Genomic DNA, 24,072 nt, shown 5'->3' with positions numbered 1-24,072 from the left:
CATGATTTCATGCAGGACCAAGCCGCGGCAGTCTGGGGTACATATTCACGTTAGTACAATCGGAGAAAAAACGGTCGAAACGAGCAAATTAACGGCTGCGACGTATGAGGACTGCCGGTAGCCGCTCGGTTTATGTGTGGCTTTGCGGCCGCGTGGCCGGCCGATGTTCCGATGTGGAGCCGGTCAACAGTGGCTAAAAGGCTGATGTTGAGACAAGCTTGATTTAAAACCTGGCCGGTCTGGGGTAAAATGCTTATGTCTACGAAACAAAAGGGCACAGATCAACCACAAGTCCAGTCACGGATGGCGTACGGTTTCCGTACGTGCGAAGGGAGCGTAAATCTTGCATTGAAAGATGTGGGACTCATATATAACTTTCACCGCTCTACTCGTATAGTGGTTCCTGAAGCTACTCGACGCTGACTCCATACTTGGATTGTCGAAGTTCTAGATCGTCTCAAAGGCGTATTGATCGGCAGGCAATTAAGAGATGCGTGTCTGTCATTCCAGGTTGTTTCAAACAACCAACAACGTTGCCGTTATGTCCGGAGTCTATTCAATAGGCGACAGTATAAATTACTTGAGAGGATGAATCGAGCGGGAAATCAATATCACCAGCGTCTGGTGAGAGGTGATGAAAGAACGTCGGGCACAATAAGTTGTGGTGTGGTGGCACATTTAGTGCTGACAGGTTTCACGCTAGCTGTACCCCTGGCATAGATGTTGTAGTATACACACCAACGACAGAATCATCCCCTCTATGAGCTCATATATGTGGCAACAACACAAATCATGGAAATGACCGTCCCTCAAAAGCTGAGGTATGAGTAATGTGTAAGAGGAGAGAACCGGAGAGAAGATCTCAACAAGTATCATATGAAATGTAAAAACTTTAATCTAGGTGATATTAACTTGTTTGCGACACAGCCATGTCCGAATACGCACGTGTACATGCCGTGAAACAAGATGAAAACCGAATTCCGTGGCTAGGGTCCGATTTTGGTACGGCTTCAATCGGAATACATCTCCTGTCTTGTCTTCCTATTATTGGCAAGTCAGCTGGATAGACCAGAAGATTTGAGATGAACAGGCTATTCATGTGCGATTCCAGGTTTCGTCCTATCTCCTTTGCAGATGTCTCGATCTCAACTATCTCATCGAGGACTTTCGAGATCAACTGCCACATGTGTTTCTCCTCGAGCACTATGATTCGCCAACGAGAAGATGTCTTGGTTAACAAGCACTACCAGGCTCCTTATCACAGCCTCGTGCTCTGTACTCCACAAAGAGAGCAGTTATGATAGTTCCAGTAGAAACTGATCTTCCAGAAATCCAGGATAGTAGTAAATTTCGTGAGCTCGAAGCATTCATTCCTCAATCAGACCTGTCGGTGACGTGGTTTTCGTAGGGAGGTTGAAAACAGCTTCTCTAGAATTAATAGCGTAGTGTTTTATTTCTAAGAATTATTTTGGGATTACATACATGCTGAGGATAATCACATTCTGGGCTCACTTGAGGGCTAGGGCGACGACGGGACGCAATAGGCGCAAAAGGACCATTCGTGGGAATACACTCAATACACACCACACGTCTTGATGTGGGAAATTGAAGAAATTTCACAATAAGCTGAAAACAATCCTGAAAACGTGAAATCATGAAGACAAGACTATTTACTAGGGTAAGCCGGGTGCCAGCTGTAGACTCAGCCAAGCCGCTAGTCCTGTGACGCTCTAGTGCAGGCCAGCGCCTATCATACCACCACACCGACTTCAACCTTTTGATTCTACATATACAAAACCAATTCGAGCAGGACTTGAAATAAATACCAACGAGATGCTTCCGCCAGTCGATCCAGCTGTATTACAGCGCAATCCGAATTTCGAGGTCTTGTACAAAGATCTTTGCACTAGGAAGCTTAATTCCAATGGCTCAACGCGGGAGACGAAGAAGCAACGCGTGCATGATGAGATTCGCAGGGTATGGCAATTTTTTTTGAATTGATTAAGAAACTATTACTGCGTTCTTTAGCTGCTTCACTGATCGACTCTGTCTCTCAAAATCCCTCTTCAACTTCATGTTTGTTTCTTTGTTTACACCCAACATTGACAATCTCCATACTCAGCCCACCCCATTCATCTACAGCAATATCAGAGTCAAAAACCATCAATTATATAGCAAACAATACAGAAACTAAAACCTCCCCCACAGGCCCTATCCGCAGCCCGCACATCCCTTCTCACAACCCAAATCCTCATCGACACCCTCTCGGACCTCCCCTCCAAAGCAGCCGACCTCCCCCCAGAACTGCACACTCTAATCGACATCGCCACCGCCCAACTCCGCGGCCAAATACCCGCCTCAGACCGCGAAATCCTCTCCGCAGACCTCGAGGCCTTCATGACCAACAGCGACATAATCAGCGAATCCCTCTCCACCCAACTCAGCAAAACCACCTCTCACCTCTGTAAAATCGCCGACCCACTCCAACCCCCTCCCCCCCAAGACCTCAGCGCAAGAGCAAACGCCCTTCAAACCGAAGCAACCCTCACTCTCCCGGATGAGCTCCAAACCGCGCATTTGAATCTAACCCACAGCTTCACCGTCCTTCTAGCCACCCACTCCACCCTCCTCACCACCGCCATCAAAATCCTCGAGCAAACCCAACAAGGCGCCCTAGCCCGCCACACGCGTTCTTCGGCAGACTTACTCCACGCGCGCTCCGTGCTGCTGGGCCTGCAGGCCAAAATCCACACGTATAGTCATCCGCCGCCGGCGGAATTCGTGCATGCGCTCCGCCAGTTTAAGAAGAGTCAGGGGAGCGGGGAGAAGGCGCTGAGGGATCGGGAGGCGCTGGCGAGGCAGGAGATTGAGCTTTATGAGCGTGCGGGGGAGAAGGGGATGAGGGAGTTGGCGAGGAGGAAGGAGTGGATTTTGGCAGAGGTGGCGAGGGTGGAGGAGGAGGTGAGCAAGTTGGAACGTGAGGGGGGGAGGTGATCGCGAATAGTTTCCAGCATTCGGCATATTTACATTTGTTTTCAAAAAAATATTTGCCATGATTTCTCTATTGAACAATCCTAGAAAGATGATGAAGAAGAAACTAAAGAGATTTTTTTTTCACTCAAATATACCCTTCACGGCAACAGCTTTGTACTGCTCATCCAGGATCTCTCCGTCGCCCTCATGCGACCCACTCCAAATCTTCTTGGCACCCATTTCACAAATACACACTCTATCTATGCGCACATGGCGCGCCCATACAAAGCCCTTGTACTTGTCAATCAGATTTGTCGCGTCAAACCGCATCCAGCTCTTTCCATCGGGACCATGACCTTCGCCTGTTGTGGGTGGGGCTTGGTCTTGATCTGCATCTACCGAGCCCACCGTTGATGCTGCATCTTCGTCATCGTCTTGGTCGTGGTGAGCGTCGCCGTCCTGTCGATGGTGAGGTGAAACCTTGTGTTCGATATGCTTCAGCCCTTGTTTGAATTTCGATGGTTTCGATCGTCCTCTCCCCCGCTTGGGCTTTGCATAGATTGTGTTCATGATGGTAGCGTGGAGCTTCAATGGTCTTGTATCTGCGACTAGGAGTCCTGCTTCTGTGAACTTCTCTCTCAATGCAGAGGCAAACAAAGGTAGACGTTGCGATGGATCTCGAGGCTCAGCGTAGAGGATACTCGTTTTGTTTGGTGCTTGCATCGGCACCAGGGCTTCTAGGTCAATGGTCAAGGCATCGGTATCTGGCATGGCTGCAGGAACAAGGTTTTCTCCTATTATCCCGTCCTCGGCAGCCTTTTCAGCTATGCGACGGTGGCTAATGTCGCGGAGTAGATTGTGTACGTCCAAGTCTTCCAGATACTGTTTGGCCTTTTCCAGCTCCTTTGCATCCAGGCTCATTACTCCCAAGGTGAGATGAAGTGTACCTACCGGTCGCACCGCCTTGGTAGGTACTGGGCTATCGCTCGCTAGGTCCTTTTTGAACTGATCCAGTCCTTCTTGGAGCTGCGGCCTACTGGCGTCTGTAACAAGTGGCAGACACAAAAAGTGGGTGAGCAGAGGTTTCTTTGCTCCACCCTTGCCGTTCTTCTTGCTTCCTCGTGCATACTGGCTGGTAGATGCAGATGAAAAGTCTTGCGTTGCAGATCCTTGAAGCGACGTCCTGATTTCCGTATTGTCGCGCAGCTTCTCGCCATCTAGAAAATCGTTGTAGTCGCTTCTTGACTTTTTCTTGCCCATGATTGGCGACGAGCTGTAAAACCGGGTACCTAGAAGCTGATTTGGTGGCTGCTGTGTAAGGATAGAGGCAGTAGCTGGGCTTGCAGCTGCAATAGTAATGCGACAGTTGATTGGTCCAGGAGCAGCTCGACGCAAGATCGTCGCAGCAACCAGCATAAGAGGTCGGCTATGGTGAGCGGAAGTACTGACAATCCAGCAAGCAGATTTAACGTAGATGCAAAAAATAGAGCAAAATAAAAGAACCAGCTGCGCTTAACAAGACACAAAATAAGACCAACGGAAGCTTCGGCAGCGTATAGGAAAAGTGGTGTTAAAGAGGGCGCCTAACCCACGATAATAAAGGTGCTTTTGATGTTGAGCGTTCATGGGTTAGCCTGGTAGCCTATCATCGGGCCTTTGCATGAGCGACGAGTGACGTAGGCCTCAAGGTGGGGTGACTGACAGGCGCCGCTGCAGCCTCCGCCGCCGCTTCGTCTCAAGCGCGTTAGGCGTTCGGCCCTTTGCTGTTCAGCGCCTGGTAGGGCTGAAGAATCGTCTACGGTGCATAGCAAGCGCGTACATCACAAGAAAACTGACCTTGTTTGCCATTTTGAACAGCGTCCAAGTCTAACACATTCTAACGTGGAAATATCAATAAGCCGAGTTGGGGCAAACTATTTAGAATGCAACCTACCCAACAATGGCATATACACAATAAAACAGCCCTAGAAACTCAACACAAGGATGCAACACAGGAAGAGGATTCGTTAAAAATTTTGGGGCGTGGCAGTAGGTAGGGAAGGAGGACCAAAGTCGCGCAGCACTCGTCAAAGTGGATGATCCGGAGCTTGCCTGCCGTGGACGCCATGTATGCCCCGCGGATGAGCATGACGAGTGCGAGACGGGAGCTCGCGCCATTGCTCGGTGGCGGTGGCATGCCCCATCAAGCTTCATCGTCGTCTTTGTAGAACTCCTTAAGGATGTCCTTGACGTCTGCAAACTCCTTCTTGGCCTGCTTAATGATCTTGCCCAAGTTCTCCTGAGCCTGCTCCTCTGTAATGTCCTTTGTGCCTGCGTCGTCCTTCAATTGACCGTAATGTTGGATCTTCTCGCACGAGTCCTTGACTTTGGTGAGGCCGAGCGTGGCTGACGAGCCCTTGAGGAAATGGCCGAGCTCACTAAGCTCCTTGAGGTATTTGCCTTCCTTCTTTTCTCTGTGTCGCGTGTTAGCCGTGGTACTGTGAGGCGATGCTGGCGTGCCGTGCGGGGAAGGGCAGAGCGTGGGCGGAAGTGTGGCGTCATCATGAAGGTGTGCGGCGGGCAGGCACTCACAGCTCCTTGTCCATCTTCTTGAAAGTCTGGTCTGCCTGGCCAAAGAAGTCGTAGACGATGCTTTTGCTGAACTCGCGCTCGTCCTCGTCCTCGTCCATCTCGAGAATCTGCTCAAAGGTGGCAGGGTCGATCTGGTCCTCGGCGCCGGGAATCGACATGATGTCGCCGTTCTGCTGGTAAAAGGATTAGGTTAGGAGGTGAAGATTGCACAGCACCGTAGTGCGGATGCAAGGTGGGCAAGGCAAGGCAAGAACAGTACAGTGGGTAAGGGAGAGACACGTGCTGGGGCGCGGGCAGGACAGAACATGGTGGGGGGGTTCGAGGGCAAGGGCAAATGGAGGGACGAGGGGCAGAGGGGGGGGGCACACGAACCTGTACGTCGGTAGTCGACATGTTTGCTCAAGACCAGACGGCGAAGGCGATAGGGCAGAGGGCGGTGGTGAATCCGGACGACGATGCTGTCGACACCGTATGGGACTGGTGTCGCAGCGAAGAGCAACGATTGGGGGGCGCGAACGGATATTTTTTCGCGCCTCAGCAGTGGGCCGTGCGGCTGTCGGATTCACCTGCGGGGGCTGGATCGGGCTTAGTGGGCGACTGAAAAGGGTCGGCCCGTGGGTGTTGTTGTGAGCGCCGTTGCTAGAGCTGAGGAGGTTGTCCAAGGGTCAGTGTCTAGGGACGATGCAGGGTGGGCAATCGAGTGTGTCTGCGACTGCGACTGCCGAACTACTACGCACAAGAAGGGAGACTAAGTCGCGCCTCTAGACCGTTAGTTCGTATTGCTTCCACGGGGCCGGATGCTGGGCGAAGCGGATGCAGCTATGCTATGCTCGTCACGGACAGAATAGGGACCGAGAGTGGGCGGTGGGTGGGATGGTAAGAGGAAAGCAGTTTTGGCAGCAATGGTCACGGGAATGTGGCTCATATACGGCGGGCAGTGTTCTAGAAGGTGAGGGTTGTGATGTTTGCATCACCGCAAAAAGAGAGGAGGGGGAGAGGGGCAGAAGGGGGGGGGCACGGGATGAGCAGTGGAATAAGGGCTCGATACATGCGGGTGGATACCTCGACGTCAATCGGCAGCCATCAGTCGCCGTTGATCGCCTGTTACGAAGCCGTCGTCTGCTACGCTCTTCCTGGCGGCTGACTGGAGACGACCAACCCCCCCTCCCCCTCGCTCGCAGTCACAGTCATCGGGTACCCGGCCAAAGGCAATGCACCGCACCCAAGTCGTGTGGAGTCGTGTCCTCTGACCTGGCATGTTGCCTGCACCGCCGTGTGCCTCTGCGGCTGATGAGGCTAGCCGAAGCTGTGGCTCCTACCGCCCTGCCCCGTCGTCGGGAGAGCTGTTGAATACGCCCTCAAGACTGAAGAGAAGAGAAGAGCAGTCGAATGTGCGCCAAGAGGGCCTGGAAGCGGTTCGAAAAGGGTTTTCCCCGCGGTAGAAACTCTTGAGGCGGGGTGCCAGCATTGGAATATAAAGACAGACGAGGGTTGGGTTTTTTTCGCTTCACGACAAACGACGTCACATTGTAAGCTGTCGTCATTGCGCATGCGCTTTTGCCAGACCCTGAAATGGGTCTTGCTGGGTTGAGCTAACCACTCCAACGCCGCCTCCAGCCGCCGTTTGGCACTGCCCTCTTGCATGTCTGTGTATCTATGTGTATACTACGTACAGGGCTTGTTGCTCTTAGACCTAACAGCCATGGACGTACACTACAGAAGCCACAGACACCGTCTCAAAAAACAAACAAAGCGACGCCATAGGGCCGGGCACTAAACCCACACACGACAGGCCTGCCCCATGGACCCTGGCCATTGTTTTTCCGTCCAAACCTGCGTCATGCGTGATTCATGCTCTTCCGGCCTTCTCCGAAATGCCATAGGCTGCTGCTGTCTCGCTGCCAACAGCTAGTCCCCTCTCAAGCAAATGGCGGGCGGAGGGCGGCATGGAGACGCCCAGCATCAGCCTCGATGAGGTTTGGTGTGCACGACAGCGGACGCCCTGGCAATTGCAGCGCTGCAGGGTAAACGAGTGGAGCAAATCCTTGTTGCAGTCTGATTGGCGCGACTATGCTTGCCAAACCATGCCTTGAGCGGCACCGGGCCAGTTTTTCTGTTGACCACCAAGCTCACCAAGCCTGACCCGTCTGCATTTCTTCCATGCCATGTCGAACAATGACTCAACATGTCTGCGAACCGGCAGGCTTGCAAATAACCGTAGTAACTCGCCCTAGACAGGCAGCGAAGTCGGCCATGCATGCTTGTCTCTTGCACGCGAGCAGTAGGTCGAAGCTTTTCGGGAACTAACTAGCGCCATGACTGTCTACTACCACACAACAGCCTCCTCACACACACGGAAGGGATCTTCACCCGCCTTCATCGTCTCACCGCAAATACCCAACCACGTGCTGCCTGTGGGGGGCTTCAGTGAGCAAGCACACAATCCTCGATGAAGGATTCCAACCTCTAGTGCGATGCTTCAGATCGGCCGATTCGATCCCAGAAGACAAAAAAAAACAAGACAAGACACGAGCACACCCCCAAGGATCGAAGAGACTTGTCATTTCTCGTATACATACGTACACATTTCATAATCTAGCCGCTCAATGCAGCCGCCGGATCATGCACGGCAGCCGTGAGCCGACCAAAGAGCCCATCATCACCTTGCTTAACCCTTGACCTTGTAAATAGCCTCTGCAAGGCGTCCGACGTTCTCGCTAGTGATACCAGCCACCGAGATGCGGCCGTCCTTGGTGGCATATACAGAGTGCTGTCACGTTAGCTGGGTCTACTATCACCTGGCACGTGGTCTTCAACTTACCTCCTTTGCCAGCTTGTCCATCTGCTCCGGTGTCAAACCAGTGTAGGCGAACATACCAATCTGCGATGTAATGTGGCTCCAGTCATGCTTGCTTCCGAGCTTCTCGAGGTTCTCCTTGAGCAGAGCACGCATGGTGATGATGCGGTCAGCCATTCCCTTGACCTCGCCAAGCCATTGCTCGTTGAGCGAGGCGTCGTTCAGAATCTCAGAGGCAATGCGGGCACCGTGAACTGGGGGGTTAGAGTACAATGGGCGGACAAGGATCTTGATCTGTGAGTCGACGCGCTTCTTCTCCTCGGCAGATTCGCAGACAACAGAGAAGGCACCCACACGCTCACCATACAGACCCATGTTCTTGGCAAACGACTGGGCCAGGACGGGGCGGAGACCCTCCTTGATGAAGTGACGGAGAGCAAAGGCGTCCTTGGAGGTGTCACCGCTGGCGAAGCCCTGGTAGGCCATGTCAAAGAAGGGGAAGTGATCACCCTCCTTGACAGCATCGGCAATCTTGGTCCACTGCTCCTCGGTGGGGTCGACACCAGTGGGGTTGTGTGCGCAGGCGTGAAGCAGGACAATGCTGTTCTTGGGCATGGCCTTGATGTCGGCAATCATTCCCTCAAAGTCGAGGCCAATTGTGTCCTTGTTGTAGTAACGGTACTTCTCGACCTTGAGACCCGAGTCCTTGAAGACAGCATTGTGGTTGGCCCATGACGGGGTGGGGATGTAGATGGTCTTGGGGCCAGGGTAGTGACGCTCGAGGAAGGCGCCGCCAATGCGCAGGGCGCCAGTACCTGAAATGGACTGGGTAACGGCGATGCAGTCCTCGTTGAGGGGCTTCGAATCGGCACCATATGCGAGCTTGAGAGCGGCCTTTGTGAAGTTGGGTACACCGGTGATGCCAGCGTACTCCTTGTCCAGCGCGGAATCGACGACCTTCTTCTCCGCCTCTCTCACCGAAGGCAGGACATAGGGCTTGCCCTTGTCATCGCGGTACGCACCGACGCCTGGGGATGCAGAGTCAGTTACGTCTTTGTTGTGAGATGTTATTCTGGTTCACTGACCGAGGTTGATCTTCTTGGGGTTGCTGTCGGCCTTGAAGGCTTCAGTGATACCCAAAATGGCCTGGAGAGAGCATTGTAAGCTGGGGCGCGGCTATCATGCCTACAGGGAGGGTACATACATCCTAGACGTGTGGATTAGCATTGGCACGAGTCAATTGGGCCGCAGCTTGCTTTTGGCCACTTACTGGAGGGCCCTGGGGCACCTGCGACCATGCCGAGACAGCTCGGACACTGGACTTGAGCGACAGCTGCTTGGTCGCCGCCTGGCGCAGCGCCGTGCGGGATGAGGCGAGCATAGTAGAAACCGGTTACGAGATGAGAGAGGAGAGGCGAGCAGAGAGAAGACGAGACAATGCTTCGCGGATGAAACGGAAGCAGCTGTGACTGTATTAGAGTACGCAGGTAGCTAGAGTGGGTGGTCTGAGCAAAATACCCCAGAAACGCAATAGTTCCCACGCCTCCCACGCCCGCCGCGGAATCTCTATGTCATGTTCCTATGACTCGGGCTCGCACACTACCCCCGTCTCTGATTGGCTATCTGTCCGCTGTACACCCCTGCTCCTTCCGCTGTCACCCATGGTAATTTTTTTTCCTGGACAGTCGGCTGCGCGTCGCGTGAGAGCCGCCTACGTAGTGTGCAACCACAGTAGTAAGATGCACATCATGTAGCCACAATTGCTACACCCGTCTCCTGTTCCTCCCCAGCATGCGACGCGCTCTCACCCAGGCCGGGACACTGCTGAACCATGAAGCCTCAATACCACTGTTCCTCTGTCCTGCCCTACTTAGAGCCCCCATAACCACCACTCGCCGCGGTCCCTCCCGAGCCAGGTCGTCGACAAACTTTTCAACGTCAAGACCAATAAAGGACCAGGTCCGCGCTGCTGTGCCTCCCACCGAAAACCATGATACATCCCCACAGAATCCACCAGTTTCAAGATCACTGCCTCGAGCGTGCCCGGGATGTGGTGCGCCCGCTCAGATTTACGAACAAAATGAAGCGGGGTATTATAACATAGACAGGAAGGCAGTACGCGCATATCTCAATCCAGTCCCAAATACACCAAAAGATACGGCGACACAAGAAGACCATGTGTATGAAAAGGCACTCAGCAACGTCGATCCCCAGTTGCTTGGAGAGTTGGGCATTGCCAAAGAGGGAAATCAAGTCCCCGACGACAATGACCCACCACCAACACCAGTGTGCGACCGATGCCACAGCCTCCTTCACCATCGCCTAGGGTCGCCCATCCACCATCCGACCGTCGATGCCATACAACAGACCATTGCTGAATCACCGCACCGACGCAACCACATCTACCATGTCGTCGACGCTGCCGACTTCCCCCTCTCTATTGTCCCAAACCTCCAGTCCTCCTTGCGCATCCCCAAACTGCGTACACAAAACAGGCGAGCCAAACACAAGGGCTGGGTCGCCAATGACCGTATTGCAGAGGTCAGCTTCATCATCACAAGAGCCGATCTCCTAGCGCCAAAGAAGGAGCAAGTCGATGCGTTGATGCCATATGTTCGAGATGTGCTCCGCGATGCCCTCGGTCGTCAAAATGCGAATGCGCGTCTAGGCAATGTACGCCTCGTCAGTGCGAAGCGAGGATGGTGGACCAAGCAGGTCAAAGAAGACATATGGGATCGCGGAGGCGCAGGCTGGATGGTCGGCAAGGTCAACGTGGGAAAATCAAATCTCTTCGAGGCTGTCTTTCCTAAAGGAAGGGGGGCGGACTATCAGGATGTGCGCAAGATTCGGAGCGCAGCAGAACGAGAAGCAATGCTTAGCAACGCAAAGACACTAGATGAGCTTGTACAGGTCCAACGGCAACTCGCCGAAGAGGATGCTGAGACGGAGCGCCTGAAAAACAAGCCACAGGAACACCTTCACCAACCTCCAGAAGAACTTGAAGAGACGCCGGAAGAAGAAGATGTTGAAGATCCGGATGCGCTCCTTCCCCCGCCCCAACCTTTCACACCCTATCCCGTTCTACCGATTGCTTCTTCGCTGCCTGGCACGACTGCATCTCCGATTCGCATACCCTTTGGGCAGAATAGAGGTGAACTCATTGACCTTCCGGGTCTTGCGCGCACAACTCCCGGGCTAGAGACTTTTGTCCAGCCTTCAGCACATGACGACCTTGTAATGAAGAGCCGTATCAACTCGGAACGCTACACCCTCAAACCCGGTCAATCTCTGATACTCGGTGGAGGTCTGATTCGAATCACTCCCGTAACCCAGGACCTTGTCTTCCTCGTATACCCCTTTGTGCCTATTCACCCACACGTCACTCGCACCGAAAAGGCAGAAGAATATCAGGCCCAAACTTCCGAACGCCAACTCCAAACACCACCTATTCTTGCCCCAAATGTCGGTTCCAAAATGCACTCTGCAGGCAAATTTCAACTCAAATGGGATGTAACCAAGAAAATCGCTGGCCCCGTCACCTCGCCCGTCGCGGGCAAAATGAAGCCCGAAAACCTCCCCTTCAGAATCTGGGGCACAGACATCCTCATCGAGGGCGTCGGCTGGGTCGAGGTCTCAGCGCAGATGCGCAGGCCCCAGGGCTGGTCACCCCCAGGTATGATCAAGAAAGATCCAAATCAAGCCCGACTCGACCGCCAAGCCCAACTCCAGGCCGAAGCCGACCGTAAACAGCGCAAATTCGACGCCATTGCGCGTGCAGAACGTGAGGGTAGAGATCCCGAAGAAGTCCTTGAAGAAGAATTCTACGAAGACAAGAAGAGGGAGCTGATGGACCAGTGGGAAGAGGATTATCCCGAGGTCGAGGTTTTCTCCCCGCTGGGCAAGTTTGTGGGACAACGACGGCCTATGTGTGCTAGTACTGTTAGTGGGCCAAAGCAGATTTCTAGTAGAGAGAGGAAACAGCGGCCGAGACGGAGCATGGTTAGTGTTAAGCGACAGAGAAAGCCAAAGGGTGCGGATTAAGTAGTTCCTTCACTCCATGTACCAATACATATTTTTTTTCCCAGTCATCGATTTCAGGTTATGCAGATAGACATAATAACAAAAAATAACGTATCAGTTCGATAATCTCACGTCTTGCCACGACACGGAGCAACAAAGGCCATGGATTTCTAACATTTAAAATAAAATATAAAAAAAACTCCCGTTACATGGTGAATCCGAAAATCGGTCAATTATATGGGTCTGTCCTCCCCCTACTCCAACCCCTCCATGGCAGGTTTGCATACCATGGCTCGTGATGCGATGCGATACCAACGCCTTGAACGCCAGTCTATCCCATCCTCCCTCAACCCCGTCCCCCCTGGGTATTCACTATCCTCGCCTCTATCACGGTACCCTTGTATTGTCCTGGCTCTAGCGTCAAAGAGAGAGAGAAAACCCCTGCCCGAGGGCTTGTGTGTGTGTGTGTCTAGGCCGCGGCATCCAGCTTAGTCCAGTAGGCCTGCTGCTCCACGGCGCAGTCTCGACCGTTCTTGTCGCAGCCGGGGAAGACGGCAACGAGATCACCTTCTTGAAAGCGGCCGTTGCGTTCGTTTGCGGGGCCGAGAGCGTAGGAATTGAGGAGGTTCTGGGGCACCATTGCGAGTTTGGCGAGGATCGTACCGTGCCATCTGTTTTGTGAGATCAGCTTACTGGATCTAATGTTCATGATTGCCACTGGGTACTTACTGCACGATATGCTCGAGCGCGTGGTACTCGGCCTTTTGAAAGTTGTAACTTCGGTAGATGGGGTCAAACCAGGTGTCTAGGAAGAACTTTGCCCATTCTCCATTTCGGACAACAAAACTGCTCGGCGCCAGGCCGTCTTTGTCTTGGGTGATGACAAAATCTATCCGGTCGCCCTTTAGGTTGCCGAATGTCTTGATGACGCTTTCGGGGGGAACAACGGGGGCGTTGGTGATCATGTATGACTCGAGTTTGGCGGGCGTAAGGAGCGAAGTGTGGATGGGCGTGTCCATGTTCATGATCAGGGCAGTGTGGTCAAGATACCACATGAACATGGAGGTCGGGTGGAGCGTCATGGCATGGCGGATTGCAGGCACGCGAGCCCAGGTGGGTGGGGAGTTGCCGATAGGATATTTGTCGCTGGTTGGGAAGAAGGTAAGATAGCCTAAATACATGTCAGCATTTGCCCAACTGTCGCGGTAATCCGTTGGCTGTGGTGAGGCATACCATGTTTTTTGGCGTATTCCTCCCTATTCCTCTTGACCTTTGCTGTCCATGTAGGATCCATCTTGGGATCCACAACTGTGACCACGACCACAGGCGGACCACTTCCTATCTTGGGCTTGGGTATGTTTGCCGGACCCCAGCCTCCCACCTTTGTGCCTCTTGTGGTAGAACCACTACTTCCACTCAGCATCCAGATGAGCACGAAAAAGCCCAGTATGCCACCAGCGATTAGACGTCCTAGTTTGCTCCGAAGCAAATTTTTGAGAGCTGGCGGTATCGCAATTCCGCTCTGGTTTCTTGCAACGTATGGCGGCGGTCGCGACGTCTTTCGTGGCGGCATGGCGAAATGCATCGTGGAGAGTCTCCGTGGGTAGAGGAGATGTTGCAGTTGGCGTGGGTGGAACAATACGAGCGATGTCGGGTGGCGGTCTGGAAGTCGTTAAGAGGCGCAATCGCTACAGGAACATTGCTGGAGTGTCTCGAGGTTAAGAGTGGCCCCAATGCATGCAAGAGAGGTGCAGATTCAACGGGCGCTGAGAGAGACGGACTACCCAAAGTCCACGCGACGACATGGGCATGCGCTGCGATTGGCCTTGGCAGGAGGGACCTTGCCCTAGCGCCCGCAGATTGTCCCTGGTCATGTTCGAGATGGAGGCATAACGGGCCCTCACTTTTTTCTTCGTTGAGGACCGACATCTTTCGAGCTATGCGCATACATATATAGAAGACGTCGATGTTCTTATCGCTGCGCATCCTGCTGATTGACGCCACACTTGCACCTTGTGCGACTTGTCCACCTTGTTCTTCATCTGATTACTCCCTGTCACCACATCAAGGGTACTTTTTCACCTACAGGCAATCAAAGACATGGCCTGTCGCTATACGAGTAGTTCAAATATAGCAAAACATCCACATCCCCTGTCCAGCGACGGCGCCGCTAGTAAAAGGAGTTGCCCATACCCACCTGGCACGCCGTCCGAGTCATCACGAGATTTGGCCGGACTGGGTACGAGTCGAGATCTCCGACCATGGGAATCTCACCAACGGACGGCAAAGTCCACAATTCAGACGGAAGTCTCGGTATTTTTGCCAAGCTTTGTGACGATTGCTCGCTGATTACCGCCTGAATCTTTGCAGCGACTTTGTGTTACCCGCTATGACGTCGAGTACCTGTCACAGTAAAGAAATAAAACCATTCGAAAAGAATGAAGGGTCGCGGGCTTGTTCACACCAATCTGCTTTCAATTCGTTGATTGTACCCTCTACTCTCTCTTTACTTACTCTAATCCGTTTCCATACACAACTATGGTCGAAAAGGTGATTCAGTTGAGGTGTGACTGCAACCAGTACCCATGGGGAAAACAAGGCTCCAAGTCGCTCGCCGCGACATTGTGCGCAAAGACACCAGGCACAAGCTTCAAGATTGATGAGAATACCAGCTACGCTGAAATGTAATTGTGCAGACTGAGCTTTTCTCTAATAGCTTCTAACATCAGCAGGTGGATGGGCACATATCCCGAGTTACCTTCATATGTTTTAGAGACTGGAGAGGACCTTCAGGATGTCATTGACAAGCACCCCGATGAGCTTATTGGAAAGGCTGTCGTTGACAAGTTCAATCATACCAAGCTGCCATACCTGCCAAAAGTCCTGTCAATAGCAAAAGCTCTACCTCTACAGCTACACCCAGTATGTGCTTTCACAAGAAGAACCATACCCCTTTTCTAACAATGCTTCAGAACAAAGAGCTGGCTTCAAAACTACACGCAAAGAACCCAAGCCAGTTCACAGACCCAAACCACAAACCAGAGATTGCCCTGGCTCTGGGCGACTTTGAGGCTTTCTGTGGGTTCAAGCCTCTTGGAGAGCTTGCACTTTTGATGAAACTCCCACCGCTCCAGGGCTTCATGCCTGAGGTCACAAAGCCAACATTTGACGACGAGCAGTTGAAGCATATCGTCAAGGCAATGCTCACGGCTTCTGAGGATACCGTCCGCAAAACCAACGATGCTCTAATGAAGATACCAAAAGAGGAATTTGGCGTTTCCAGCTACATTCCTGAGATGATTCCTCGTCTGGCAGAACAGTACGACAAGTCTGACAACGGAACGCTCGTTGCTCTCGTCACTATGAACTACTTGAAGCTTAAGGCTGGCGAAAGTATATATATTCCCGCCGATGGCATTCACGCCTACCTGTCTGGCGACATTATCGAGTGCATGGCTCGATCAAACAACGTCCTCAACACTGGTTTCTGTCCCCGTGCTGATCGTGACAACGTCGACATGTTCTGCTCAGTTCTCACATTCTCACCACACAACGCAAAAGAAGCCATCCTGCCGCCACAAGCCTTCGACAGAAGCAAAAACGGCAAGACGCAGATGTATGCGCCTCCTCTTAGCGAGTTCAACATGTTGGCAACAACAATGAGTGCCGGCGATTCCGAGACGATTGGGTCACTCGGTGGACCCAGCGTCATGATCGTAACCGAAGGCGAAGGTACTATGAAGGGCAATGGCAAGGAGTACAAGCTGAGCGATGGTTATATTTTCTTTATCGGCCCCGGCGTGGACCTGGAGTTTAACGCCACCAAGCAGCTGAAGGCATTTACAGCTTTTGCTGAGTAAATCATTGTAATAGTAAGATAGGAATGATGAAATGTGAATGACAATGAATGATTGAGGCTCTCAGGCCGCCACGGAGGTGACGTGAACACCGATTGGAGGGGATTAGAGCTTCCCCGCACTCAGCAATGTGCATGAACACCAACAGCTGACTAGGATTCGATACACTTGAAAAGTCTTATATGCGCACAGTCTGAAAGCGTATGACAAGCCGGAAACTCTTCGGATCCGCACGCATGCCTATTGGGACTTCCCCACAAGTACCCATGCTTCCCCGCACCTTGACTGGGAACCCCCCTCTGCAGCTCAGTTGTAGCTATAAAACCCCGCAATAGAGCTTCATGTTGTGGAAATGGGAAGAGACGTTATTTTTTCTGTTTGTCGATTGCATCTTTGGCTTCGATAAGAATCCTCAAAGAACGTGGTTATTTGGATCGTGGGCGACTGGATCTTGACAGGAACACGCGCTAAAACAGACGACTGACGTTGGAACATCATCCTAGTGAAGCATCAGAGCCGGAAGCATTCGGTAAGCTTATTATCTGGGTATTAAACCAGAAGATTCCCATTGATTTTGATTTCAGTATTCTCAATCTATTTCTACAATTCATTCGCTAACATTACATCTGTCGCGCTCAGAAGAACATAAATTTACCACCATGGCCAGCCCAGCAACCGCAAAACGCGACTCCATGGACGCAACAGCAAACAGTCTTGAGACGAAAATGAAAGCCGCTTCTCTTGAGCAGTCGACGCGCAAGCGACCATTGGGTCTGATGGACCTTCCGCCCTCTATCCGCAACAACATCTACAGATACTGTTTAGACACTGAGATGGTCAACCTGGGCGAGCCAAATGTATCATACACACACAAGATAGGCGACGGTGTGCTTAAATTCTCGGCCTCGCGGAAGCCCTTCCCAATCAATAGCGGTCTCTTCTACGTCAACAAAGCGTTTAGTAAAGACGCACTGCGCTACTTTTACGAGAAGAATCTGTGGGTAAAACTAGATGTATACACGGCAGATGCACGGCACGCAAAGACTTTGCTGGAAGACTCTGGTCTACTGTTTTCCACTGCTCTACCAGACGCTGTCGAAAAGGCAACTCAGCATGCCCTCGAGGTAGTGCTGGTGGAGAAGAACTCTGCGCAGAAACGTGCAAGCGTCATGTTTCCAGCACAGTATCTACCTCGTCTGATCAACTTTTTCGATCAAGCAAGTCGCGCAACGGCAAGTTGGGCGCCCATGCACACACTTTTCTTGACCGTCATGAATACATACGAATTCCCCATTTCACGACTCCAAGGCGACTTGCTCGAGCCATTCAGGCTGCTCTCCAACTTTGGCGGCGTTACCGTCGACAGCAAGAACCTCCTACCGAGATACGCAGAAGGACTGCAAAGCATGATGACAGAAAAGAGCTTCACAGCCGAATCCTATCTCGCCCGCGTAACCGAGCTAGCAGATCTCTCCGACTCTGCGCGCGAAAAAGAAGACTACACCCTCGCAAACGAGTACGCAAACGCAGTCATCGTAGCCCTAACATATGGCTACCTAACCCACCCCGAAATCCTCCACTCACAAGACGAATCCTTCAGCAAATCTATCCAGCGACTCCGCTGGCGCACAGAACTCGGATTGGGCATTTCCCTCTCCATCCCCCTGCGTAGTCTCACATCCACAAAACACTGGATGCACACTTCCAACCCGACACCCGAAATCAAAAAAGCAGCAAGGGATTTACTCCTTGCTGAGACATCAGTCTCCAAAGCCCTAAGTCTGGTTACCGACTCCCCCTCGCCAGCATCAAACCCCTGGTTCCATTCTCTACCTATCGAACTCATACCAAACAACAAGCCTACTTTCTTCACCGAGCGCGAAAAGGCGCAGACGTGGTATGTACTCGGTACCGTGCACATGGCGTTGGGCGAGAACATCTTCGCATGTGGAGATATGGAGCGCGCGCTGGAGCTTTGGGGGAATGAAAGTGGGGTTGATGAGGAAGACGGGTTGAGGGGCAGGATCGAGGAGGCGTTTGAGAGGGCGAGAAAGGGGATCGATGGGGATGCGGAGAGTATGTGGGTTGGGGATATCAGGCCGGGGACGGGGTTGAAGAAGGCGGCGAGGTTGGCGAGGGGGTTATAGTTTGGTTCTTTTATATCAAATACATAATCTGTGTAGAGAGAGAGGGGGGGATTAAAGGACTTAGAGATATATCAAAGATACATGTCTTCGAGTAGCATCAATAAGAAAAAGGCTGGAAGTCTTCTCCCTATCACATTAGAGATTCAAGAGGCAAGCATGCAGCTGATGAAGAGGTACCGTGCGATCGATATTGCTCAAGTTACGTTGTGTACATACGGTATTTCTACAAGGCCGGCATATAAATCGTACAACCCCCGCTTAGGCATGTGGCTGACTTGACGCAGGCTTGTTGCTAGAATTAACAAGCGCAGCCCAAGCATCGCCACGCGCAGTCTTCTCTTGCACAGATCCCTCATAAATACCCTGCAGACTATCAGAAGCAGACGCTTTCCTGCGGCGATCCTCCAACATGGACTCCACATAATCGTCCTGACCACCCGCAGCCTTTGCCTTGATGGCCAAGTCTGCCTTGTGGATTGCCCTCTCAAGGTATCTCCGCCTTTCTGCATCCAGGGTTTGATTGGTGGAAGCGGTTTCAGCCTCTGCAATTACGTTTGCGTATTCTGCTTTTTGCGCGGCCCGGAAAGCTGCCTCGCCACCAGCTGCTTGTACACGAGCAACATATGTGGCTTCGGCAGCTTGCTTGTCGGGCCGAGCAGCTGCTTTCCAAGCCTCTACACTGCCAGCCTCTTCAATCTCTTTTCGCTTCCTCTGGTTGTAGGCAATCTTCATGGCGGTGTGGTCTTTGATATTGGGCAGGTTGAAGCGGTTCCGGATTTCCTGCAAGTCCTCGACGGTGAAGCCGGCCTCTTTGTATCTCCTGTAGGTTTTTTGTTTGAGGAGAAAAGCTGCTTCTTTGCGCTCTTTTGCTCGGATAAAGGCTAGTTTGAGGCCCTCCTCCTCGCTGTCTACGAGGCCTCGGGTCAAGTACCGCTGTGCAGCCTTGACGGCTTTAAAGTATTCGTTGGCAGCAAAGGCTGCGGTTCCCTTCTCATACTTTTCAAGTAGCTCAGTCTCAAGTGAGGGACTCTCAGGCGCGTCAGCTTCTTCTGGTGCCCACATTTGTTGCTCTTCACTCTCCAGAAACTCTTCGCTTTCAAGTCCAGGTGTGCCTTCAGCTGCTTTGCGTGCAGCCATCATCTGAGGAGTTGGCCATTGCTTGTCGATGGTGGCTTGGTCAAGTCCCAGAGCCGCAGCATCGGCTCGCAATCGCTCAATAACCTCTGGCTTCTGCATGAGCGTCCAGCGGAGTGCCCAACCCATTGGCCCAAGCTCTTTGATGCGTGCCACATTGTCCTTGAGTAGGTACTCGTCCAGTCCACCCTCACGGTCCATTGTCTTGAGCACCTTGGCTGTGATGCGCAATTTTATCCTCTTCTTTAATGCAACTGAGTACAGACTCTTGGACAGGACGTTTGGCTGCCATTTCCGCCGAGTCTTGGTCTCGGTATCCTTAGAGACATTGTTGCCGAACCGTATCATTTGCTCGCCATAAAGACCCTTGTTTGCTTGCTTGAACAGCCTGTGCTCGCCATATGGGTATGCCGGAATGTATGCATCTTTGGGAATGACATTTTTGGGAAGGTGGGAGCCGAGATCACCGCCGCGTCGCCGTTGGAGAGGGTTCTTCACTGCGGATGCGGGCGCGGGCGCAGTGGTTGCATACGTTCGCTGCGACTGCTGAGCAGAGCGGCCAACAGCTCCTGCGGCCGGAATACGTCCGGAGAGCAATTGACACCGGGCATGCATGATAGGTGTGACGGGGAGCATGCGAAGTGCCCGTTGTGATGAATAGTTGATGGGCTCGGTGGTCCGCAAATTCGAGAAGCCCACAGCACGGACCCCCAACTTCACTTTCATCCCATGTACAATCACGGGCGGAGCAAACCACTGGGACGACACAGCGGACACATAACAGCTCATTAGGCACAGCTGTATATACGAATCTCGCGCTTCTGTTCTGTCAGGCAAATATAGCAAACATGTCAGAATTTTCTCAACCGTCCACAGCCAACATCGCAGCTGCATGTGCCATACTCGCTGGCGTCACTGGCTATATGCTCGGGCAGGCAAAATCTCTCGGCTTCTTTGGCGGAAGTCCTATTTCACAGCCAGTAAAATCGAAGAAAGAAAAGGCGGACGACTCGGAAGACGAATCGAGCGATGACGAGGACGACAGTACACCAGCCGACTTTCCAGGCCAGGAAGAATGCAAAATGGTCCTAGTAGTGCGAACAGATCTCGGCATGACAAAGGGTACTGCTATTCTCCACTACTAGTAGGACATATCGCCTGACCTTTGATACAGGCAAAATCGGTGCGCAGTGCGGGCATGCGACACTGGCTTGCTACAAGCACTTTCTCCGAACCTCACCAGACTCCAATATACTCAAGCGTTGGGAGCGACTAGGACAAGCCAAGGTCGCGTTGCAGGTCAAGAGTGAAGAAGAGCTAGAACTGTTGCAGGCGCAAGCACTGAGTCTTGGTCTGGTAGCACACATTATCCATGACGCTGGGCGGACACAGATTGCAAGCGGAAGTGCGACTGTACTAGGCATTGGACCTGCGCCAAAGAGTGTCATAGATCAGGTCACCGGGCATCTCAAGCTGCTGTAAGAGTACTGGCTTCGAAAGCTATGCAACACAATTTTGGGGCCTTAAAGTGGACCGGGAGAAAATGGCGACGCGCCATGTCTCAGCGATGCCTCGTATGCATATATGGCGACAAGAGCTCAAGCAAAGGATTTCAGAAAAAACCATTGGCCATGTGCGGAGCTAATGGTATTCTTTACAAACATATCCAAATCGCAGGAATTGCATCTGAAGCACCATTGCAGTTGCGACAGTGATTCCGCGAACATCCAAAAGAAGAGGAAAAGATTATTCCCTGCAAAGATTACACGGAAGCAAGGTGAAGCAGATGTGGGTCTAGCAGCGTGATTTTCGTCGCCTATGGGAGTGTTGGCAAGGACGCGATATGCGCTGGCTCTTGAGTGACGTGTGCTATTTAAGTAAATCTGTCGGTAGCCATAAGGTGGATCACAGCTGCTCAACAAATGCCATTTGCCATGTGCGGATACTAGACGGGTTTCCGCACTCCTCTAATGCATCTTCTGATATAGGGGCGTTCGCCTATTGGTAATGGATTGGTGTAGTAGAAGACGTATGGTGTACCAGGAACGATAGGCATTGAGTTAGTGTTGTGTCAAAGAATGAGAAACTTGTATGGAGGCAATACACATAGCATCTCGTACTATGTGCAACGAGCTATGACTTGCATACGCAACATGTGTACCTTGGTGATGGCAGTACACAAACCGATGAGACGCAGCCAAAGATAACCGAGTCAGAAAAGTACCCTCACGTGGACACTGATGTGTCACATGGCAACCTTCCCCGACCCCGTGACGTTGTATTGGCTGCTTTTTATTCATAGAGTAGGACCAAAAGTTGCGCTGCATCAAAATAGGAACCAGGCGTTGGAGATAGTCGTCATACAATTACTCTATTTGCATCAAAGTCGTACAAGGTCATGCAACAGCAGCACCTTTCCACCAACTCGTGGCGCCCAAGACGAATACCACCACCATGGCGTCGCTCACAACGGTGCTATATATGACGCTGTACCTGCCAACCGTCCGAATATATCCTGCATACGGCTCGGGCAAGATACCTGCGACCGTGCTGAGCATGCCACCTCCTTGCAACTGGCCTTTTTCTATGAAATAGCGTGAAGACTGTAAGATAACCTCGAAAGTAGCGAAGAGATAGAAAAAGTGCGCAAAATTGTCGGCTGGCGAAGACTGGGTGGTCCAGTCATCGTCGGGCACATTGTTGCGTAAGAACTTGGATCCGGTAAACGGTGTCTGTAACACTATGTAAACAGCGAGTCCTAGGGAGAAGACGGAGTGAACCAGGCGCCAGATCCAGGCTGAAGATTGATCGGGCGAGGGCTCAGGAACAGCACCACCACCTTGCATGGCCGAAAGCATATTGGCAAGGCCCGGTGGTGCACCTGCCTGACCAGGACCGCCGGGCATGCTAGGCATACCACCCGCACCCGCGCCCATCATCTGCTGGAGCATTGCCATCATGGGGTCCTGGGCTGGGTCCGAGGCCTGCCCTGGGCCAAAAGGGCCTGTCGGGTTGGTTTCGGAGGCAAAGGGCGAGGGGAGTCGGGGACGAGATATGGGCGTGTAATGATGTTGTGATATGTCTACCTCATCTGGGTCCGGAGTCGCCGTTCCAGACCCGGAGGGTGTGCGCTGAGGGAAAGGGATTGCGGCAGGCTTGACTGGTATGCGGTTAGCCGTTTGTTTTATAGGCTCGGGGGAGTTTTCCGAACGACGAGACTGTACGCACCCGGAACATCCTTCTCAAGCTCACTGATGTCCCTGGGCGGGCCGCCCTGCAGTGCCGTGATCTGCTGCAGACGAGAAGCGCCGCTCTTTGCTGCAAGACGCTCTCTGCGTAGTCTGGCCTTTGTCTGGGCGGGCGACTCGCCAGGCAGGGCGCCCGTTGCGGAGGCAGGCGAGTCGGCCATGTGCAAGTTGGGTGGCGGGCGAGGAGAGAGGAAACTCACAACGATATCCTGACTGTGCTGGCAGTGTTGGCAACAGGATGCGGTCGTGTATTGTGGTCGCAGTGGGTAGTGCGAGGGGCTGAGGTCATGGCCTTGGCGCCGCTCGCTAGCGTGTATGCACCTCGTCCCTCCTTTCACCTCGCCCCAAGCCCCTCCCCCTTCCCCGCCAAGTGCCAGCCGTCTTCTTCTTACCTAACCGCCAGGCCGCCTGTACACTTACGACATGACTGTTCTATCGCTCCGTAGCACACGCGGTACGGGCCGTCATACTAATATCTATCCCATCTCACCGCGTCATCTTGAGCCGCTCCTTTCGTCCTTAGCATTTTTGTATCACTCATCATCGTCATAACCCCCTCAGGGATGGTTGCACGCAGTGCCACCCCAACGCTACCTGGGTCTTCTTCTTCTTCCGGGAATAGTTGGACCCGACGCTCAGGCTTTTGGGCCACGGCAGATTATCCTGGCTACCTTGGTGTGCATGTTAGGCTTTTGTTGCAGCTACTAAAGAGCCTAGAGCTGGATTCGCCAGCTCTCTTGGGGCCTTGATCATCGCAGCCACATCATAATTATTTCCTACCTCCATCCACCAGTGCCCGTCATCAGCTCCTTAACCCAGCGCTTCTAGCGGCGCGGTCGCACGGGAGCGAAGCCGGTTGGTACTGCCCCACGATCCTTCGCATGCTGGTTCTGTGTTCCTTTCTCTACATTCAGCTCCACATTGCTCCTTCGGCCCCTGATGTTGCAATAACTATGTTTACTTGTTATCGGCTCTAGCCCTATCACATGCCACCAAGTCTTCTAGATTGCGCCCCAAGCCCTCCTGCAGGGCTTGTAAAAAGGACACACAAATACTGTTTGATCGAAGGCAGCCCTAACGTATTCTTCCATGACATCGTCGACAGGAGATTGGTGGCGCTCCACAATGTGCCTGCGTGCTTGGAGAACATCTGGCATTCTCCGTAGATCCACACTGGGTCCGGTAACCCGGCTGCAACCATCCAAGCTGCAAGGACGTGTATTCGTTGTATCCACATTACCATTGCGCGAGCAACACTCCGTGCCTAAGGCGTCGTTACACGGCATGTCACAGATTCGACAGGTAGCTTTTCCGCACAAACAAAA

At 52.6% G+C, this 24,072-nt stretch overlaps 13 protein-coding genes across 13 annotated transcripts; 5 read left to right on the top strand and 8 right to left on the bottom strand.

The window, feature by feature from the left end:
* Positions 1-907: 907 nt before the first annotated feature.
* On the bottom strand, positions 908-1,186 carry COCCADRAFT_89582 (uncharacterized protein; the record flags this gene model as incomplete). The annotated part of the gene is made up of 1 exon (XM_007711612.1): positions 908-1,186. One exon carries the CDS (start codon positions 1,184-1,186, stop codon positions 908-910), a length of 279 nt encoding a protein of 92 aa, XP_007709802.1.
* A 647-nt stretch (positions 1,187-1,833) lies between these two features.
* On the top strand, positions 1,834-2,994 carry COCCADRAFT_89572 (uncharacterized protein; the record flags this gene model as incomplete). Its single annotated transcript, XM_007711611.1, has 2 exons — positions 1,834-1,977; positions 2,209-2,994. The coding sequence occupies 2 exons, from the start codon at positions 1,834-1,836 to the stop codon at positions 2,992-2,994; spliced, it is 930 nt and encodes a 309-aa protein (XP_007709801.1).
* Positions 2,995-3,114: 120 nt separating this feature from the next.
* Positions 3,115-4,233, bottom strand: COCCADRAFT_89530 (uncharacterized protein; the record flags this gene model as incomplete). Its single annotated transcript, XM_007711610.1, has 1 exon — positions 3,115-4,233. The coding sequence occupies one exon, from the start codon at positions 4,231-4,233 to the stop codon at positions 3,115-3,117; it is 1,119 nt and encodes a 372-aa protein (XP_007709800.1).
* Positions 4,234-5,155: 922 nt separating this feature from the next.
* Positions 5,156-5,702, bottom strand: COCCADRAFT_2940 (uncharacterized protein; the record flags this gene model as incomplete). Its single annotated transcript, XM_007711562.1, has 2 exons — positions 5,156-5,426; positions 5,545-5,702. The coding sequence occupies 2 exons, from the start codon at positions 5,700-5,702 to the stop codon at positions 5,156-5,158; spliced, it is 429 nt and encodes a 142-aa protein (XP_007709752.1).
* A 2,510-nt stretch (positions 5,703-8,212) lies between these two features.
* COCCADRAFT_89620 (uncharacterized protein) lies at positions 8,213-9,722 on the bottom strand (the record flags this gene model as incomplete). Its single annotated transcript, XM_007711609.1, has 4 exons — positions 8,213-8,314; positions 8,366-9,369; positions 9,427-9,487; positions 9,612-9,722. 4 exons carry the CDS (start codon positions 9,720-9,722, stop codon positions 8,213-8,215), a joined length of 1,278 nt encoding a protein of 425 aa, XP_007709799.1.
* Positions 9,723-10,132: 410 nt separating this feature from the next.
* Positions 10,133-12,382, top strand: COCCADRAFT_24209 (uncharacterized protein; the record flags this gene model as incomplete). The annotated part of the gene is made up of 1 exon (XM_007711577.1): positions 10,133-12,382. The coding sequence occupies one exon, from the start codon at positions 10,133-10,135 to the stop codon at positions 12,380-12,382; it is 2,250 nt and encodes a 749-aa protein (XP_007709767.1).
* A 448-nt stretch (positions 12,383-12,830) lies between these two features.
* On the bottom strand, positions 12,831-13,934 carry COCCADRAFT_89629 (glycosyltransferase family 34 protein; the record flags this gene model as incomplete). The annotated part of the gene is made up of 3 exons (XM_007711608.1): positions 12,831-13,032; positions 13,091-13,532; positions 13,595-13,934. The coding sequence occupies 3 exons, from the start codon at positions 13,932-13,934 to the stop codon at positions 12,831-12,833; spliced, it is 984 nt and encodes a 327-aa protein (XP_007709798.1).
* A 965-nt stretch (positions 13,935-14,899) lies between these two features.
* COCCADRAFT_2936 (uncharacterized protein) lies at positions 14,900-16,221 on the top strand (the record flags this gene model as incomplete). Its single annotated transcript, XM_007711561.1, has 3 exons — positions 14,900-15,045; positions 15,094-15,283; positions 15,334-16,221. 3 exons carry the CDS (start codon positions 14,900-14,902, stop codon positions 16,219-16,221), a joined length of 1,224 nt encoding a protein of 407 aa, XP_007709751.1.
* A 656-nt stretch (positions 16,222-16,877) lies between these two features.
* COCCADRAFT_89468 (uncharacterized protein) lies at positions 16,878-18,365 on the top strand (the record flags this gene model as incomplete). Its single annotated transcript, XM_007711607.1, has 1 exon — positions 16,878-18,365. The coding sequence occupies one exon, from the start codon at positions 16,878-16,880 to the stop codon at positions 18,363-18,365; it is 1,488 nt and encodes a 495-aa protein (XP_007709797.1).
* A 258-nt stretch (positions 18,366-18,623) lies between these two features.
* COCCADRAFT_89602 (uncharacterized protein) lies at positions 18,624-20,114 on the bottom strand (the record flags this gene model as incomplete). The annotated part of the gene is made up of 1 exon (XM_007711606.1): positions 18,624-20,114. The coding sequence occupies one exon, from the start codon at positions 20,112-20,114 to the stop codon at positions 18,624-18,626; it is 1,491 nt and encodes a 496-aa protein (XP_007709796.1).
* Positions 20,115-20,347: 233 nt separating this feature from the next.
* On the top strand, positions 20,348-20,981 carry COCCADRAFT_24204 (uncharacterized protein; the record flags this gene model as incomplete). The annotated part of the gene is made up of 2 exons (XM_007711576.1): positions 20,348-20,621; positions 20,674-20,981. The coding sequence occupies 2 exons, from the start codon at positions 20,348-20,350 to the stop codon at positions 20,979-20,981; spliced, it is 582 nt and encodes a 193-aa protein (XP_007709766.1).
* A 914-nt stretch (positions 20,982-21,895) lies between these two features.
* Positions 21,896-22,908, bottom strand: COCCADRAFT_89491 (uncharacterized protein; the record flags this gene model as incomplete). Its single annotated transcript, XM_007711605.1, has 2 exons — positions 21,896-22,659; positions 22,728-22,908. The coding sequence occupies 2 exons, from the start codon at positions 22,906-22,908 to the stop codon at positions 21,896-21,898; spliced, it is 945 nt and encodes a 314-aa protein (XP_007709795.1).
* Positions 22,909-23,729: 821 nt separating this feature from the next.
* Positions 23,730-23,984, bottom strand: COCCADRAFT_34636 (uncharacterized protein; the record flags this gene model as incomplete). The annotated part of the gene is made up of 1 exon (XM_007711586.1): positions 23,730-23,984. The coding sequence occupies one exon, from the start codon at positions 23,982-23,984 to the stop codon at positions 23,730-23,732; it is 255 nt and encodes an 84-aa protein (XP_007709776.1).
* Between the last annotated feature and the right edge of the window lie 88 nt (positions 23,985-24,072).

The sequence above is a fragment of the Bipolaris zeicola genome (assembly GCF_000523435.1).
Source record: "Bipolaris zeicola 26-R-13 unplaced genomic scaffold scaffold_31, whole genome shotgun sequence".
NCBI classification, from domain to species: Eukaryota; Fungi; Ascomycota; class Dothideomycetes; order Pleosporales; family Pleosporaceae; genus Bipolaris; species Bipolaris zeicola.
This window is presented reverse-complemented; position numbering and strand designations above follow the sequence as displayed.